The sequence below is a fragment of the Ranitomeya variabilis genome, chromosome 2 (genome assembly GCF_051348905.1).
Source record: "Ranitomeya variabilis isolate aRanVar5 chromosome 2, aRanVar5.hap1, whole genome shotgun sequence".
Lineage (NCBI taxonomy): Eukaryota > Metazoa > Chordata > Amphibia > Anura > Dendrobatidae > Ranitomeya > Ranitomeya variabilis.
This window is the reverse complement of record NC_135233.1, coordinates 495,969,941-495,989,077: the sequence shown is the minus strand read 5'-3', so window position 1 is coordinate 495,989,077 and position 19,137 is coordinate 495,969,941. Positions and strand designations below refer to the sequence as shown.

At 42.4% G+C, this 19,137-nt stretch overlaps 1 protein-coding gene across 1 annotated transcript in view; it reads left to right on the top strand.

Moving 5' to 3' along the window:
- Positions 1-19,137, top strand: part of LOC143806938 (SITS-binding protein-like) — a 107,367-nt gene that overhangs the window by 28,536 nt on the left and 59,694 nt on the right. Inside the window, exons 3-7 of the mRNA XM_077288010.1 lie at positions 1,221-1,428; positions 4,799-4,949; positions 5,108-5,302; positions 8,571-8,842; positions 10,880-11,016. Of these exons, the coding sequence (XP_077144125.1) occupies positions 1,221-1,428; positions 4,799-4,949; positions 5,108-5,302; positions 8,571-8,842; positions 10,880-11,016 (963 nt within the window). The remainder of the gene's footprint in view (positions 1-1,220; positions 1,429-4,798; positions 4,950-5,107; positions 5,303-8,570; positions 8,843-10,879; positions 11,017-19,137) is intronic.

Below are 19,137 nucleotides of genomic sequence, written 5' to 3'. Positions count from 1 at the left end.
TGAAATTAGTGATCTGGTTTAAAGACTGTATTTCCCTAAATATTATTAGAAAATTAAGACTTCATAAATAGGGTTGCATCTAAACTTCAGATAGGTAATATGCATCTGCCACATCATATTATCATCAACTAATTTATTTGTTTCTTATGGACCTAAGAACTTACAGGCAGGTAGTTGCTAACATCAACAGGGCAGCTGCTTCTCTTCTGATCTACTCTATCAATGAGGCGTCACTGCCAATGTCATGCTGATTGACAGGCAGATTCCCACTGCCTAACTGCAGGGAGCTGGCTGTCAATCAGTATGAGGCTAACAGTCACACCCAATTAACAAAGCAGAGCGGAAGAGGAGGAACAGCTACTCGGTTGATGTGAAGCAGCAATATTGCCAGCAGGAGTGGTCTGTGACCGATCTGTGCTGGCAGTGGGCAGAACATGCAGGTAGTTAGCAACTACCTGCCTGATAAAGGGATTGTTCACTACTAGTACAACCCCATCTTGATCTAAATGTTTGGGGCCAATAAAAAGGCCTATACTCACCTCCCATGTCGGCGCCATTCCTGTGGTGTTGGCACTCGCTCTCCCCGGGGCTCTCATGCGCTGACGTCACTGTCTCCACCTTCGGACATTTTGAACATGAAGAGGAAGTCCGGGATCAGCTGCAGCCTGGATTTCCTCTTTACATTCAATCTGTTCGAAGGAGGAGACATTGACGTCAGGGCTGATTGGGTGTCGGCGTCACGTGTCACAACAACCGCATGAGGGAAATTAAACTATTGATACCCGGTTCTACAGAAATACTGATTGGTTGCAGTAAGTCCTGGTGGCAGGACCTCACATAATCAATCAGCTTCATGATCCAGAATTTAGGACTTTTTTAATCCAAATTCAGGGAATTCCTCAGATTTGGAGAAATGTGAAATAAAGCATTGATCAGTGTTACTTTTCTGAGCTGTTACCAATATGATAAAATAACAGTACAGAAGGCATTTCCCTACCTTACCTCACATGACTGCCTATCTAGTGCCTACTGAATTAGGAACCTCTAACCCTTTATTAGACAGTAACAATGGTTGACAGGCATTGTCAGTCATCATACCACCACAAGATTAAGTAAGGAAAACTAGGAAGGATTCTCTTTGTAACTGTACAATATTCTCTGCATTTGGTGGATGATGTGTTATTATTATTATTATTATTATTATTATTATTATTTACCAGGGGTTTCAGTGCTAATCAATTCAGATACTCCGATTTCCATGACAATTGAGAGGAATAAATATTTCTGTGTGGAGACACCAGCGAGCCCTGAGAGGTTTCCATTGCAATATACTATATGTGCTGGGCAAACCATCCAGACTGTCCATCAAGAAATAGGAAACCAGCTGTACAAGAACCAGAGGAAGCTCCCCAACCTCAGCATTGTCAGGTAACCCCAAAACCACAAGCAAACGGATCATCTTAGCATTTTTGCAGCATCCTGGAGCTGTCATTTCATCATTTTCTCCCCATTTGATAGGTCCAATCTCTGTCCTTTTAATGAATAATTGTAGAGAATAATATTTCTCTGTACAAAATAACTGTAACAACACCCCTCACCCCATTCCCTACACATATTGTACATATATACAGTATATATATATATATATATATATATATATATATATATATACAGTATATATATATCTCCTAGCTATTGAACCCTTTGTACGGCCGGGTGGAGAGCATTTATATTGGTATATGGTCTCCATCCTGGTATGTGCTGCTTCCATCCTGTGCCCTAATCTTGTCATGTGCTGCTACCATCTTGCGCCCACTTCCTATCATGTGCAGCCCACATCCTGCACCCCCTTTCTGTCATGTGCAGCCCCCATCCTGTGCCCTCATCCTGTTTTGTGTGCCTCCATCTTGTCATGTGATACTTTCTTCCTGTGCCTTCATCCTGTCATGTGCTCCCATTTTGCGCCCCAATCCTGGTATGTGCTGCCCCATCCTGGTATGTGGTACTCCAATTCTGCACCCCTATCCTGTAATGTGGTGCTCTCATCCTGCGTCCCCAACTCTGTAGTATAAGGCAGCCCCCCACAGGCAGACTCTATAGTATAAGGCAGCACCCCATAGGCAGACACTGTATTATAAGGCAGCACCCCATAGGCAGACTCTAGTATAAGACAGCACCCCATAGGCAGACCCTGTAGTATAAGGCAGCACCCCATAGGCAAACTCTGTAGTGTAAGGCAGCACCCCATAGGTAAACTCTGTAATATAATGCAGCACCCCATAGGCAAACTGTAGTATAATGCAGCACCCCATAGGCAGACCCTGTAGTATAAGGCAGCCCTCCATAGGCAGACTCTATAGCATAATGCAGCACCCCATATGCAGACCCTGTAGTATAAGGCAGCCCCCCATAGGCAGACTCTATAGTATAACGCAGCACCCCATAGGCAGACCCTGTAGTATAAGACAGCACCCTATAGGCAGACTCTGTAGTATAAGGCAGCACCCCATAGGCAAACTCTGTACAGTAGTATAATGTAGCACCCCATAGGCAGACTCTGTAGTATAAGGCAGCACCCCATAGGCAGACCCTTTAGTATAAGGCAGTACCCCATTGGCAAACTCTGCAGTATAAGGCAGCACCCCCACAGACAGACTCTGCAGTTTAAGGCAGCACCCCCCCGCAGGCAGACCCTGTAGTATAAGGCAGCACCCCCCACAGGCAGACTCTGTAGTATAAGGCAGCACCCCCCACAGGCAGTCTCTGTAGTATAAGGCAGCACCCCACACAGACAGACCCTGTAGTATAAGGCAGCACCCACCCACAGGCAGACTGTAGTATAAGGCAGCATCCCCTCCCACAGGCAGACCCTGTAGTATTCCTAGTGACAGATTTAAGTAAAAAGCAGAATAAAGTAGAGTAACAAATGGCAATCTACAAAATATGAATACATCAGTATTTTTTTAAATACATGTGCTAGTGGGGTCTATGCTGGACTGGTGGAAGAGACTCAGAGTGTGAGCAGTCCATGATTTAGGGGGACAAAATACTTGTCTTTTCCCAGGTGCCGGCAGCCAACTCTACATGTATGCTGTATATTTTATACCCTAAAGCGCGATACAGGGGTACATTACTATGCTTGTCCAGCAGGAAGGTGTTACTTAATCATATACAATACATGCAATGTGTAAATCAGTATAGACTATGCAGTGATGACACCACAATGTTTCCTGTCTGTCTGTATCTGTAAAGCCACGTTCACACTATCAGTATTTTACATCAGTATTTGATTTTTAAGCCAAAACCAGGAGAGGAACAATCAGAGGAAAAGTAGCAAATAGATCAATGGCTGCACTCAACTGTACTAAAGCAAGGAAATGTGTGATACATGAAATGTGAATAGCATAATGGCTTGTGAAATCTATGAAAAAACACATGAGATGCTTAGCACAAGATTTTGGCCAAAACACTTACCTCTGGCTAATAACATGGTAAAGCCTGCATTTATAGGAAGGTCGGAACCAATTGTGTTTGGATGTAATTAAAATCACAGCATGGTGAAGGGCGGGGCGTTCAAGTCAGAAAAAATAGTACATAGTAAATATAGGAAAACTGACTGAACAGCAATCTAGTCTGAACTGGTGCATAACCAAAAAAGACTTACATAGCAAATAGATCAATGGCTGCACTCAACTGTACTCAAGCAAGGAAATGTGCGATACATGAAATGTGAATAGCATAATGGCTTGTGAAATCTATGAAAAAACACATGAGATGCTTAGCAACAAGATTTGGCCAAAAAATGTAAACCCATCCACCAAACGTCAAGGTAATCTCAGATCAGATGGGTCCCTGACCTGACTGCCTAGTGTGAACACTTACCTCTGGCTAATAACATTGTATAACATCCGATTTGAGATTACCTTGACGTTTGGTGGATGGGCTCACATTTTTTGGCCAAATCTTGTGCTAAGCATCTCATGTGTTTTTTCATAGATTTCACAAGCCATTATGCTATTCACATTTCATGTATCGCACATTTCCTTGCTTTAGTACAGTTGAGTGCAGCCATTGATCTATTTGCTATGTAAGTCCTTTTTTTGGTTATGCACCAGTTCAGTCTAGATTGCTGTTCAGTCAGTTTACCTCTATTTACTTTATATTAGAAACACGTCACCACTTCTGTATTTATCACCCACTCCTGGTTTTGGCTTATAATGTAAAATACTGACCAAATATTGAACCTGTGAATGTACGAAGTTGGGTCACTTACATTTTTTCCAAAATACACAGCATAAAAACCTCATTGTGGGAACATAGCCCAACTGTTTTAACAGTTCAGCCTAAGGTTTGGGTCACTCCGCCATATTGTGTCTCATCTGCGAGAATACGGCTGATTATGCTTCTCATACTCTCATCAAACTCTGTGTGTGATCCAATTTTCTTGGTTGAGGAGAAGATAGAAAAAAAATGTCGCCATCTTTTCCATTTTTTCAGTCTGTGATAATCGGACTGCACTCAGATGGCATCTGAGTGCAGTACAATGTTTTCCAGAGACTCATTGATTTGCATGGCCAAGTGCGATTCAAATATCAGATGCAAATCAAGCATGCTGCAATTTTTCTGGAAAATCGGACATGTGCATGGCACCATAGAATACCATCGGTACTACTGCGATCCACTGTTTTGTCAGATCATATTTGGACTGAAAATACGGTTGTCTCCATGACCCTAAATTTACACTGATTAGAGTATGAAGCAGTACAAGTTAATGAAGATTATTTTATCACAAAAACAGGATGCCAATCTGGAAACACTATGGGGTGTCGGATTCTGCAGCAAAACTTGAAAGAGAAGTGAGATCGTTCCATAATAAGCTGAGGAGGCATGGGCTGGGGGAATGCCTGATCTCCCTCAATGAACATTCCACTATGGTACTCTCTATGAAGGTAGGCTTACTTGTCGGTTACATCTTGCAATATGTAGAAGAAAAATTGTTCCACAATAATAATAAAAAAATTCATATAAAAAACTACAAGTCAACGTAATAAAAAAATGTATTTTAATTACTGTAAAAATATTTTATTTCTTACTTTTTTTTTAAAAGGACCACATATCAATCACAGACCAAGGTGGAGAGACTCAAAGACATCGGAGGGATCCATATAGTATTAAGAACCTCAATATATCAATAACTGTATCCCTATACCAAAGTGTTAACTCTGAACAACTGCAGAACTATCTAAATGAAGGAGGACATAACTACTGGCTCAGCCTGCGTTCTCACTTAGACGGCTCGCTGGTATATATCATGCTTTTATTATCTGTTCTATATCTAAAGGGTTATACCGCCTTAGCAAATTATTAAAATCACAAGATATCAGATATTAAGGTACAAACTATTTTAGACTAATTCACCGCAAATTTTTGTACCATGAAAAATTATTAAAATATAACATTTAATCCGTTGATTAAAAATGCAAAACATACAAAATTCAGCACCGATATGACAATATATACACAATCTATCCCTGTTTAAATCCTTATTCTTTCTCCTACCTTGCAGCGGAGGTTGGCACCCTAAACCTGTGCAGCTGGCACCTCCCTCAATGGCGGCTGACCCTTCTCACCCTATTATACCCTGTTGATGTGAAAAGAGAAGTATTATCAAAACAATTATTATATACTATAGCTGTCTGTCGCAAAACTGGGAAGGGGAGAAGCTAATGTCAGAGCATAGGATACCAAAAGTCGATGTACAAGGTACTAGTACTAACCTACTGTTGACAAGTCAACAGCCCTTACCGATATAGGGGTATCGTATCGAGGGAAGTCCCCTATGTAATGTATGTGCCAATGCAATCTGATAAAGGTAAAGCAAAAGAACAAGACTGCAATAGCTACAACTAGAAGAACACAATCTTTCATCCCCACTCGACGGAGGCTGACCCTTCTCACCCTAATAATCACTCTTGGTATAGGAAGAGAAGTTAAGGTATGTTAAACAATTGTTACACGATAAAGGTTGCACCATGATTTACCAAAAATGATTACTCTAGAACATTGAAAATCCATTACTGCCATAGAAAATGAGGAAAAAGCGCTATATAATGTACACATGAAATATTTATCTGCAAAAATTGCTATGAAAAAAGCAATGTACTTCGCGCATAGATTGGCCAATGTATGTGATCCCTATTGCCATGTCAAGGCGTCCTTCGTAAATTGGGTCCCTGTTCTGTTTTGTCACCTCTCCTGGGCAAAAAAAGCCTGCAAATTAAGGGTCAGGAGTTGACCAGCTAACTACTAGAAATCACGTGTGGCTATTGGGAGTGCACATGTCCAAAAAGGCTTAATACAAATAGAGAAACAACAGGTTAGTACCGGTACCTTGCACATCGAGTTTTGGTATCATATGCTCTGATATTAACTTCTCACCTTCCCAGTTTTTGAACAACAATACACCCACAGACAGCTATAGTATATAATGATTGTTTCGATAATACTTCCCTCTTCACATCAGCAGGGTATAATAGGGTGAGAAGGGTCAGCCGCCATCAAATGGGGAACCAACTGCGCAGGTTTAGAATATCAACCTCCACTGCAAGTGCAAGGTAGGAGAAAGAATAAGGATAGTTGGAGCGCCCCCAGACACAGGGCCGCAGGGTACTCGGTACCGGACCTCTTCTGTCTCGGTCCTGGGGTTGTCACGGTGGCTAGACCCGGTCCGTGACCCTGCTAAGGGGCGTCCAATGAAAGGTGTGATGATGGTGTGCGGTGCAAGGTGCGATGAATAACGAGGACACAGGGTTGCAGTCTCTTTACCTCTTTACTGAAGGCTTCAGGATCCGCAATCCAGAGTACTGCTAACAGGGCTGGCTGAGACCGGCCGGTCCGAAGGCACATCCAGAGATTCCTTTGCAGGTGGAAATCAGTGCCTACCTTCTAGCACCTGTGTGTTGTAGTACCTCCCTGCTGAGCACCACGGGATAGTCCTCACAACTGTTGTGTCTGTTTCTGATGTTCTTTCTCACAACTCGTATCTATTCTGATGTTCTTTCTCTCCGTCCCCCAGATGATATGGCTAGGACGCACCCGTATGATGGGGTAGGCCTGGAGTTATTCTGGGACCCTAGAGACGCCCCTCTCCCACAATTGCCTCCGTTGTCTGCTTAGGTGATTTAGGTGAGACAGCCAACCTAGAGTTAACTGTCCTGCCGCTGTTTGAAGTATTGCTTGGAGCCTAATACTTCCTCGGCGTTCTGGCCACCGGCTACGCGCCTCAGTAGGATGTTACCTCGATCTTATGGCACGACTCCTACTGGCTTTATCTCCTTTTTGCTGCGATCTCGTTTCTCACTTCTCCACAATAAACCTCGCTTCATGTCCTTTCTTAGGATGCCGCCGCAACAGGTGCAGGCGCGGCTCGGTAACGTTCTGTTCTGTTCGCTAGGTCACTGTCAGGATCCCACCCCTGACAGAGACCCCCTGAATCTTCCCAGGAACTCCCTCTCTCACAGGATGTTGCCTGGGCAAAACCCAGTCAGCTTCTCCCTAACTTCTTATCCAACCCCCAGTTTTACCAGAGTGTGAGGAGTGGCCTAATACATAGAACCCTTTGCTCCCCCTGGTGGCCAGAGTGTGAAGTGTAATGTGTGACTGTGATACCTGGTCAGGTGAACTCCTTTCGTGCAATCAGACGTACCATCACTCCCCTTAGTGGCAGAGCGACATCACTGCAACGACCAGGACTCTGGGGCGCTGCATATACACAGGGGTAGATTGTGCCCCCTTTGCTGTATATATTGTCATTTTGGTGTTTTTAGTCTTTTGTATGTTTAGTATTTTTTAATGAACAGATTAAAACATATATTTTAAAAAATGTTCATGCTATAAAAATTGATGGTGAATTGCTCAGCAAATTATTACTTTAACTATAGAGTACTACTGGGACCCCCAATGTTCCAGAGAATGGGGATCTGAATTCCCTTGTTTTAATAAAGCGATGGATTCACATTCATACCTTCACTCCATTTATGGTCCATAGAACTTCCTTGTTGTCATCTACAACATCCGGCAGTCCCTTAGACAATGAATGTAATGGTGGTACGCATGAATCTCCATAACTCCATTCGGATGGGGTGCGTCAGAGACCAATTGTACCTCTCTGCACAGTTTGTAATGTGTTGGGCACCCACCAATTGTAATGGAAATGCCGCAGAGTTACACACAGAACATTTGCAGCAGATTACATTACCGGTCATGTGGAAGAATTCTTTAAAAAAATCTTATCCACATTAGAATTTTTCTGCACCACTCAGCATTGAGCTGTGAGTAATTGAGCTGTGACATTAAAAGTTAATTTCTGTTGTAGATTTTTTTACACTCATTTCACCCCATTTAATATAGACGGTGAAATCTGCAGCAAATCCTCAGCAAAAAATCCTGATTTTTTTGAGAATTTGATACTGATTTCCGTTAATTCCAATTGCAGATCTTACGCTACGTGTGCACCACCCTTAATACTCACAGATTAGACAAAACTGATTTTTATGATTTTCTCTTTATAGACACCAATCCTGGCAAAATGGAAGGACCAGTTTGCTGCGAGACTTAATATCACCAATGACGCTGCGATTCACTGGTACTTTACAAATGTGAATAATTTAATAAAGAGGCTTGGGGCCGAATATGTCATCTTCGAAGGGGCAGAAGGGAATACATTTCTGGAGCATTCAATACAAGCTCCCAAAGAAATGGAGGGGGACTCTTACACCGAATATCTAGCAGTAGCCGCCGTTACAAAGCTTGGAAATTCTGCAATTCTTACTGCCAGTACTCGGTAAGACAACTGATTTCTGATCATACAGCGTATTTACATTTTTGGCCAATTCCATTGAATCTTATTGGTACAAAGACAATTAAAAAATTAAAAATGTAACATTGAATCAAATTATTAATAAGTAATTGCATTTCCTCTTGTAATTTCCAACCATTTATAAAGCATATACTGTATGTATACTAATATTCCTTCTTATAATATATCATTGTCATAACAGAAATACTTTTGATCATTGGGTGCAATTTAAGACTAGAGTACAATAAATTAATGCCCTGTCTGGTGCCATAAACAGAAAATATATTGTTTATGGCACAGTCTCCTGTTTTCTCTCTTTTAGATCCTTTTACAATTAAGATGGTCAGTACTTTGGAGCTGTATGATATGGTCAGTTATTAAGGGATGTAGACGACGGAATAGTTACATGGGGCTGGAGGTCGTTTGTCAATAAATATTCCAGAAAAACACTTCTGAAGGAGAAGTCAGCAATGAATGCCAATATGCAGATATTCTACTGGTCAACCCATTTGGTGGCCTTCCCTTCAATGAGACCATCATCATTTTTTATACTGAAATATCAATTTATAGTCTTTGAATGACAAGAAAGTATTAGAATAACTGTATTTGGTGGAAACATTATTGGGGACACACTCAATGGGCACTTTCCGCTGTCAGAAGTGTTGACGGCAGACAGAAAGGTTCGTCTATTAATGCTGCTTGCACCAAATTCTGACCTACTCATTAACATGGAGCAAAAGAAATCCAGATTCATCTGACCAGTCAATGATTTTCTACTGCTCCAAGATCCATTTTATTAAAGGGAATTTGTCACCTCTCAGGACATGTACGACCTATTAATATGGGCATACAGGTGATAGAAATGTTACACTAGTCCTACCTGTATGCCTCATATTAATGGAATTGTTGCTGAGAAATGTTATATTCCTTCTATAAGTTAATGATGTCTTCCAGGCTCCGGGGCGTGCGGTGCTGTAAGAAATCCCTGCCGCCTCTCCTTATTGTAATACTACTCCCTCCCATCAGCGTCAGTTATGGTCATCGCTAGAAACCATAGGGTACATGGCGATGACTGTGCAGGGAGGAAGTGGGGAGAGCACCTTATTGGTGCGCACATCGGAGGTCACTGGAGAGGAAGTCATCGACGCCTGCCCAGAAGATCCCTGAATGCAGTGCCCACAGAAGAGAGGAAGAGGTGTGTATTTCTGAGGGAATGCAGGCGCAGGATTCCGTAACTGTCATACATGGGAGGGGGTAGTATTACAATGAGGACAGGAGGTAAGGATTCTTTACAGCACCACACGCCTCGGAGCCTGGAAGAAATCATTATGATAAGGAAGGAATGTAATATTTTTCAGCTATAAGACCATTAATATGAGGCATAGAGGTAGGACTAGTGTAACATTTCTATAACCTGTATGTCATTAATAGGTCATATACGTCCCGGGGGGACAGATTCCCTTTAAGCTTTTTTGCCCTTTGGAGTCATGATTTTCTGTATCATTTAGACGACAATGGCATTCAGACGGGTCATTTGCTGTTATAGCCCATTGGGCAGACAATACGTTGGTTGGAACACCAGTGTTTGCTATAATTTATTTGTTTCTGACCTGCTTGTCCGTCAGCATGATTCTTGACATCCTTCTGTGACCTGTTTTGTCATTACTTGTCACAGAATCCCCTTTCACTTGAGTTTTTTCTCGATCATACTATGTTTAGTATTTTTATATCAGTGCACAAATCCCCCAGCTAGGTTAGCACTGATGACCCTGCCTTGTTTAAAGTTGCTCAATTCATCCAATTTTTGCATTTTAAAGTGGATTTACACAGAAACTGATTGACGCTAAACTTGCTCACTTAATGTGATGCTAATTTCCATACTGGGAGGATAGAAGTGAGAAAGGGCAGGTGTCTTTAATATAGAGGTCGCTCACTGTATGTTCGGGTTGAGCTTTACAACATGGTTTGAAAGATAATGGGTTGAGTAAAATTTGATTCCAAAAATCTGTTTTTCACCATCAGATCAAATCATTTGCCACTCTTTGTTCAGATGCATCCACTTCGTTCAGATTGGAGTTACCATGGACTAAAAGGAATCGTCCCATCTGTTCTACACTACAGTTTGTTAGGATACAATTTTTTCATTCCAGATGCCGTAGGTAAAGGTTTCTTTTCTTTTTTTTTTTGCATTTGTTGACTTTATTAGCAGAAATGATTGTTTGTTTCCTGTTTTTTCATTCCTGAAACCTTTCTATACTACTTGGTCTGTTCCTGCCATTACTAACATCTCCACCATTAGGCACTGGTGCTACTAAAAATCTTCAATGTCCAAACAGACCTAAACAATTGTGACACATGATGGTACCTAAAACTGAATATATTATTAAACAATTGAAGACCAAGGCTGGCCATTCACATCAGAAACCCAATAGCAGAATGTTTGTTGGCCACCAGCTATCTATCTCAATCCCCCATACACTGCATGAATATTAAGTGGCATATGGTGTGGGTATGTTCTGTTTGGGGAGAGGGGAGTAAGCCACAGCCAAAAATCTCTGGTGGAGGCTTATCTTGTACGGAAATGAAAGGATCAGGTATGATTAAATGCAACCCCCAAACATTTTGTCCTGTGACATCAGCCATCAGGGGAAAGTTGGGAGGCCCCCATGCCCAGCAAATGGTGGACTGATCCTGCTGAAATTAACAGGTTCCATTAACATTCATCTAATGTACATGGCCAGTTTTAGTCAGGACTCAGGGTACCAAGTCAGGGGTGGGGAACCTTTTTTTTCTGCCAAGGTCCATTTGGATATTTATACCATACTGCGGGGGCAATACAAAATGATCAACCTAAAAAAGTTACCCTGCTATATTTTGTCTAACATTTCATTAAAGGGGCTGTCTGGTCCAAATCGATAAGTCTGCAGTCACTCTGTGTGACTGCAGACCTATGAATCCCCCCAACGCAGTTGTGAGCTGCGGGGATTCACCAGTTTCTGAGTCGGGACCGGAAGGTATGTATGTGTTATACATACTCCCAGCCAGAGCCCATCCAGTGGTCGCGGACTTGCTCCATATACTTGTGTGGATAGTGGCCACACCCGAATAGTGATGCGACCATCCAGTGTGTGCTGGGGAGATTCATAAGTCTGCAGTCTAAATATTACTGCTTCTCATTGGTGTGGCTGTTATGTTAGATGGTATTGATGATGGACTGCTTTCCACAATTGAGTCTGTTTGGAGAGCTGTGACCTCTTTGCAATTATACGTTTTGTAAATAACTCACAGCAGAAAATTGTTCTGAACACAGATGTATAATATACTGCATGTTTTCTCAAAGAAGGAAATTCACCACTTTCACATAACACAGAACTCAAGCAGTGGGAGGTGTGGAGTATACATTACATAGGATACACTGATACTGCTGAATATATATCAGATAGGATAGGCTGAGACTGCTGTATATACATCACATAGGATACAGTAAGACTGCCATTTACACATCACATAGGAAACATCAAAATTGCGTATATATGTCACAAGGAGGTTTTCTCTAATATCACCAACTGTCATAGAGGTGTCGGAGTCTGTGGATTCTACAGATTCTTAAACTCCTCCTTGTGACTCCATTGATAGCTATGATCTGCTCAGGGTGACTAGGGCATCGACTCTTAGAGCTGCAGCTCCTGGTCAGGTTAGCAAGAGTTAAATCTTTTCTGGGCTGAGGCTGTTAATTGCTTGGTCACATGTTGAGGGGGAAGCATGTCTGTCCTTTCTCTATTTAATCTAGTTCTGCTTTACAGGTAATGCCAGCAATAGTTTCTCTTTCCTGGTCTAGAGAAGTGAACATCTCCTGGTCATTAGTGGTTATTTCCAAATGTTTTACAAGTGGTGATTGGTTAACCCTTTCATTTTTCCTTAGAAGTCTTTATGTTACTTTCTTGCCTTTCCATTTTTACACTCTATATTCCTTTGTGTATTTCCCTGAGAGAGTGTTGTGTGATTGTGCTTCCTTTTTTGCCCTGTCTGTCTTGTTTGTATTTCCCCATACACTGCACAAACTAGTGCTATTTAGGAGCATAGTAAGGAAAGGGGCCAGGCATCCTCAAATTCAAGGGTAATCATGGGGACAGAGATGGCTAGGGACCCCTAGTCTGAGAGTCAGTATAGGTGCACATTTGCTATCCCGCAGTCACACCTTGACAATATACATCCCATAGGAGACACTGAGACTCTATTATTCACATAACATAGTAAACATCAAGGTTGGTGTATATACATCACATAGGAGACACCGAGGCTGGTGTATATGTCACATAGGAGACACTGGAACTGGTGTATACATTTCACATAGGAGACACTGGCACTGATGTATGCATGTCACATAAGAGACATTGGGACTGGGGTATATGTATATATCACATAGGAAATACTGGGACTGGTGCATATATATTACCATGGAGACACTGGGACAGGTACATATATCGCAGATGAGATACTGGGTCTGGTATATACATCACATAGGAGACATTGGGACTGGTATATATACATAATTTAGAAGACACTAGACTGGAGTAAATATATCTCATAGCAGATGCTGGGAGTGGTATATATACAGTACATCACTTAGGAGACACTGGGAAATGTGTGTGTGTATATATATATATATACAGTATATATGTATATATATATAAATAATCACATAGGAGATACTGGAACTAGTATATACATCACAATGGAGGCATTGAGGCTATTGTATGTACATCACATAGGAGACACTGGGACTGGAGTATACAGTATATATCACCTAGGAGATACTGGTGCTATTATACAGTACAGACCAAAAGTTTGGACACCTTCTCATTTAAAGATGTTTCTGTATTTTCATGACTATGAAAAATGTACATTCACACTGAAGGCATCAAAACTATGAATTAACACATGTGCAATGATATACTTAACAAAAAAGTGTGAAACAACTGAAATTATGTCTTATATTCTAGGTTCTTCAAAGTAGCCACCTTTTGCTTTGATGACTGCTTTGCACACTCTTGGCATTCTTTTGATGAGCTTCAAGAGGTAGTCACCGGGAATGGTTTTCACTTCATAGGTGTGCCCTGTCAGGTTTAATAAGTGGGATTTCTTGCCTTATAAATGGGGTTGGGTCTATCAGTTGTATTGTGCAGAAGTCTGGTGGATACACAGCTGATAGTCCTACTGAAAAGACTGTTTTGAAGAATTTGCATTATGGCAAGAAAAAAGCAGCTAAGTAAAGAATAACGAGTGGCCATCATTACTTTAAGAAATGAAGGTCAGTCAGTCCGAGTCCAAAAAATTGGGAAAACTTTGAAAGTGTCCAGAAGCGCAGTGGCAAAAACCATCAAGCGCTACAAAGAAACTGGCTCACATGAGGCCTGCCCCAGGAAAGGAAGACCACGAGTCACCTCTGCTTCTGAGGATAAGTTTATCCTAGTCACCAGCCTCAGAAATCGCAGGTTAACAGCAGCTCAGATTAGAGACTAGGTCAATGCCACACAGAGTTCTAGCAGCAGACACATCTCTACAACAACTGTTAAGAGGAGACTTTGTGCAGCAGGCCTTCATGGTAAAATAGCTGCTAGAAAACCACTGCTAAAGACAGGCAACAAGTAGAAGAGACTTGGTTGGGCTAAAGAACACAAGGAATGGACATTAGACCAGTGGAAATCTGTGCTTTGGTCTGATGAGTCCAAATTTGAGATCTTTGGTTCCAACCACCGTGTCTTTGTGCGACACAGAAAAGGTGAACGGATGGACTCTACATGCCTGGTTCCCACTGTAAAGTATGGAGGAGGAGGTGTGATGGTGTGGGGGTGCTTTGCTGGTGACACTGTTGGGGATTTATTCAAAATTGAAGGCATACTGAACCAGCATGGCTACCACAGCATCTTGCAGCGTCATGCTATTCCATCCGGTTTGCGTTTAGTTGGACCATCATTTATTTTTCAACAGGACAATGACCCCAAACACACCTCCAGGCTGTGTAAGGGCTATTTGACCAAGAAGGAGAGTGATGGGGTGCTACGCCAGATGACCTGGCCTCCACAGTCATCAGACCTGAACCCAATCGAGATGGTTTGGGGTGAGCTGGACCGCAGAGTGAAGGCAAAATGGCCAACAAGTGCTAAGCATCTATGGGAACTCCTTCAGGATTGTTGGAAGACCATTCCCGGTGACTACCTCTTGAAGCTCATCAAGAGAATGCCAAGAGTGTGCAAAGCAGTCATCAAAGCAAAAGGTGGCTACTTTGAAGAACCTAGAACATAAGACATAATTTCAGTTGTTTCACACTGTTTTGTTAAGTATAAAATTGCACATGTGTTAATTCATAGTTTTGATGCCTTCAGTGTGAATGTACAATTTTCATTGTCATGAAAATACAGAAAAAATGTTTAAATGAGAAGGTGTGTCCAAACTTTTGGTCTGTACTGTATATACATCACACAGGAGACACTGGGGCTCATAGGAGACACATATATACACCAGTCCATGTGTCTCCTTTATCCTGTGTATGCATCAGTCCCAGTGTCTCCCATGTGCTGTATATACACCAGTCCCTATCACATAGTAGACACTGGGACTGGTGTACATACAGTCATGGCTGAAAGTGTTGTCACCCTTGAAATTGCTCCAGAAAATGAAGTCTGTCTCCCAGAAATTTTTGCAATCGCACATGTTTTGTTATACACATTTTTATGTCCTTTGTGAGTATTTGAAAACCAAACCAAAATAGAGAAGAAAAAGCAAATTGAACATCATATCACAAAAAAATGTGCCAGACAAAATTGTTGCACCTTTCCAAAATTGTGAGTAAACAACTTTGTTTCAAGCTTTCAAGCATGTGTTGCGCGTTCAAACTCACCTGTGGCAAGTAACAGGTGTGGGCAATTTGAAAATCACACCTGAATTCAGATAAAAAGTGTAGAAGTTGACTCATTGTGTGTATGTGTGTGCCACACTAAGCATGGAGAGCAGAATGCAGACAAGAGAACTGTCTGAGGACCAACATTGTTGAACAACATCAACAATCTCAAAGTTACAAGTCCATCTCCAGAGATCTTGATGAGTCTTTGTCCATGGTGCGCAACATATTTAAAAAGTTTACAACCCATGGTATTGTAGATAATCTCCCTCGACATGAAGGTCAGAGAACAATTGATGAAAGGTTACATAGCACGATAGCCCAGATGCTGGAGAAGCAGCCCCAATCAAGTTCCAAAGAGGTTCAAGCTGTCCTGCAGGCTCAGGGTGCATCAGTGTCAGCTCAAACTATCCATCAACTTTTGAATGAAATTAAATGCTATGACAGGAGACCCAGCAAGACCCCACTGCTGACACAAAGACATAAAAAGGCTGGACTGCAGTTTGCCAAAATGTATGTCAGTAAGCCAAAATCCTTCTGAGAAAGGGTCTTATAAACAGATGAGACCAAGATACAGCTTTTTGGTAAAGCCAATCCTTCTACTGTTAACAGAAAATGGAATGAGACCTACAAAGAAAAGAACACAGTACCTACAGTCAAATATAGTGGAGGTTCAAAGATGTTTTGGCTTTGTTTTGCTGCCTCTGATACTGGCTGATTTGGCTGTGTGCAAGGCATTATGAAATTACTGTGAAGATCTGAGGTTGTGGGCTATGATAATCACCTAGACAGGTTAACTATGCAACTATTTTTTAATTCCTTACATCAATGGTCTTACAGCAAATTGGGTTAGATGGCCAAAATATAATGCCCTCAGTCCACAAGATCCCAGCCTGGAACTCATAGTTCCACTGCCCCTGTACCAGGTGATACCCACTGTCTCCCAAGTTTTGGTTTGCCCATAGCTTTGTATTTCCAACCAGTAAACTTTGTAGTCACAGTCCATGCTCCTCCAAATGATGGATACCACAACCTTACTCGTGCATCCGGCTCCAGCCAGTAACAACATACAGTACAGTCCCAGCAAGTACAAAAAATGCTGAAAATGACAGTCTCACCCTTCTGATGGCTTGCCAGAGATTAGAACCTCTGTGACTTCAGGGCCAATTACCCTAACCAGTAGCATCCTGCTTTTGGTGGGCACACTCAGAGAGGAGGTAGTGGCAAGCTTAGGAAGATGACCAAGCACCGTGAGGTATATTGTCAGGTTACCTGAGTGTCCCAAATGTCTTTGCGAGTTCAGTGATGAGCATTGGAGCAGATCTGTAGTCAACCAAATGGAGCCATGATTCCCTTGGGCTGTTCCCCAAGAGTCCCTCTGCAGAGGGAACCAGAGACTTTATACCCACAGCTACCATTCAGGACATTCGTTTACAGAATAGGGGAGAGATAATGCCTCATTGTTCATTTGCTCAATTAACCTGTATTTTTGTCCTAAAGTGTTTATATTAGTAAACTGAAGAACGCTGAAGAAATATGTAATCAGCAGGCATTCACAAATTAACATACAAGAGTCAACATACAGGCTAATACAAAACAATGCTCATGTCTCTTGACCTACTGAATAAAAAACAGTACACAATAAGAGTCAAAATACAGGCTCATATGAAACAATGGCTCATGTCTAGGATTGAGCGACTTTTACTTTTTTTGGGCCGAGTCGGGTTTTGTGAAACCCGACTATCTCAAAAGTTGAGTCGAGTGCAATCGGCCGATTATCGCGAAAAGTCGGGGATCGACCAAAACACGAAAGCCAATGCAATCAATGGGGAAGCATAGTCGGCAGTGAGTGGGGGCCAGGAAAACACCTACAGTGCCCATTTTAGTGGCAAAAACATCCATTCTTGTTACTGAGGCTTGTCAATCTTAATTAACTTTATAATAATAGTTAGGCATTGGAAATTGGGGGTCATTTGGCTAAAGTTGTGGGGGGTAGGGCTGGTTCAAGTTTTTAGTGGGCCCAGGAAATGTGGACTACGTCACGGCGGTGGAGCAGTGAGAGGTAAGTATTTCAAGTTTGCAAGTGCTGTGATCCTGAGCAAGCAGGGGGGGCCCACTTGTTCGCATTGGCACTGCTACAGGGCCCCTCAAAGTACGGCGGTGTGTTTGCACGGCGGGGGCGCCTCCCACCGGCAGCGACACTTTTGCATACTCTGAGGGGTCCTGTGCCTGTGACATCGCCAATGAGTATGCCCCCCCACCTGATGAAGGAACTTGCACTTTCATCTGCACCTTCCTCTTTGTCCCTGTGTAAGGTGGTATAGTATGCGGGAAGGGGAACCTGACTTTCAGCAGGGTCAGATTGTTGCTGTGTAGCGTGCAAGGGGAATGTAGTGGTCTGGGTCAATGTACCACAAGACTCATCTAGCACTGGCTGGGCAATGGGCAGGATGAGGATGAAACCAAGATATAGGCCCAAATAATAAAGTGGGCTAAATGCAGTTCAAAATTGGTAACAGGACTAACCAGGCGGCATTGGTTTGTTCAGTGGAGTAGAAAACCCAGGAGCGGCAGACACCGTTTTAAGGGCCCAACCACAGTAGTAGGCCAAATGCAGTTTAATATTACAAATATAGCCCGAAAGCCTGAAGATTAAAGCTCTGGAAAATAACACAGGACAACACCAAGGTGCGGCAGACACCGTTACTAGGCCCAACCAAAATAGTAGGCCAACTGCAGTGTTATCTAAACAACAACTTAATGAGAGCCTGAAGATTGAAGCTCAGCTCTGTTCAGTGGAGAACAGAAAGCAGCGGCAGACACCGTTAGTAGGCCCCAACCACACTAGTAGGCCAACTGCAGTGTTATATTTAAAACAACTACTTAATGAGAGCCTGTAGATTGAAGCTCAAGAAAACCAAACAGGAGAAAACCCAGGAGCAGCAGACACCGTTAGTAGGGCCCAACCAGACAAGTAGGCCTAATGCAGTTAAATATCTGATACTATAGGCCGAAAGCGTGAAGACTGAAGCTCAGCTTTGTACAGTGGAGGACAACACCAGGGAGCAGCAGACACCGTTAGTAGGCCCCAACCAAACTCGTAGGCCTAATGCAGTTTAATATCTGATACTATAGGCCGAAAGCCTGAAGATTGAAGCTCAGCTTTGTGCAGTGGAGGACAACACCAGGGAGCGGCAGACACCGTTAGTAGGCCCCAAACAAAATAGTAGGCCAACTGCACTTTTATATTAACAACAACTACTTAATGAGAGCCTGAAGATTGAAGCTCAGGCAAGTAAACCTGGAGAACACCTTGGAGCGGCTGACACCGTTAGTAGGCCCCAACCACACATATTAACAACAACTACTTAATGAGAGC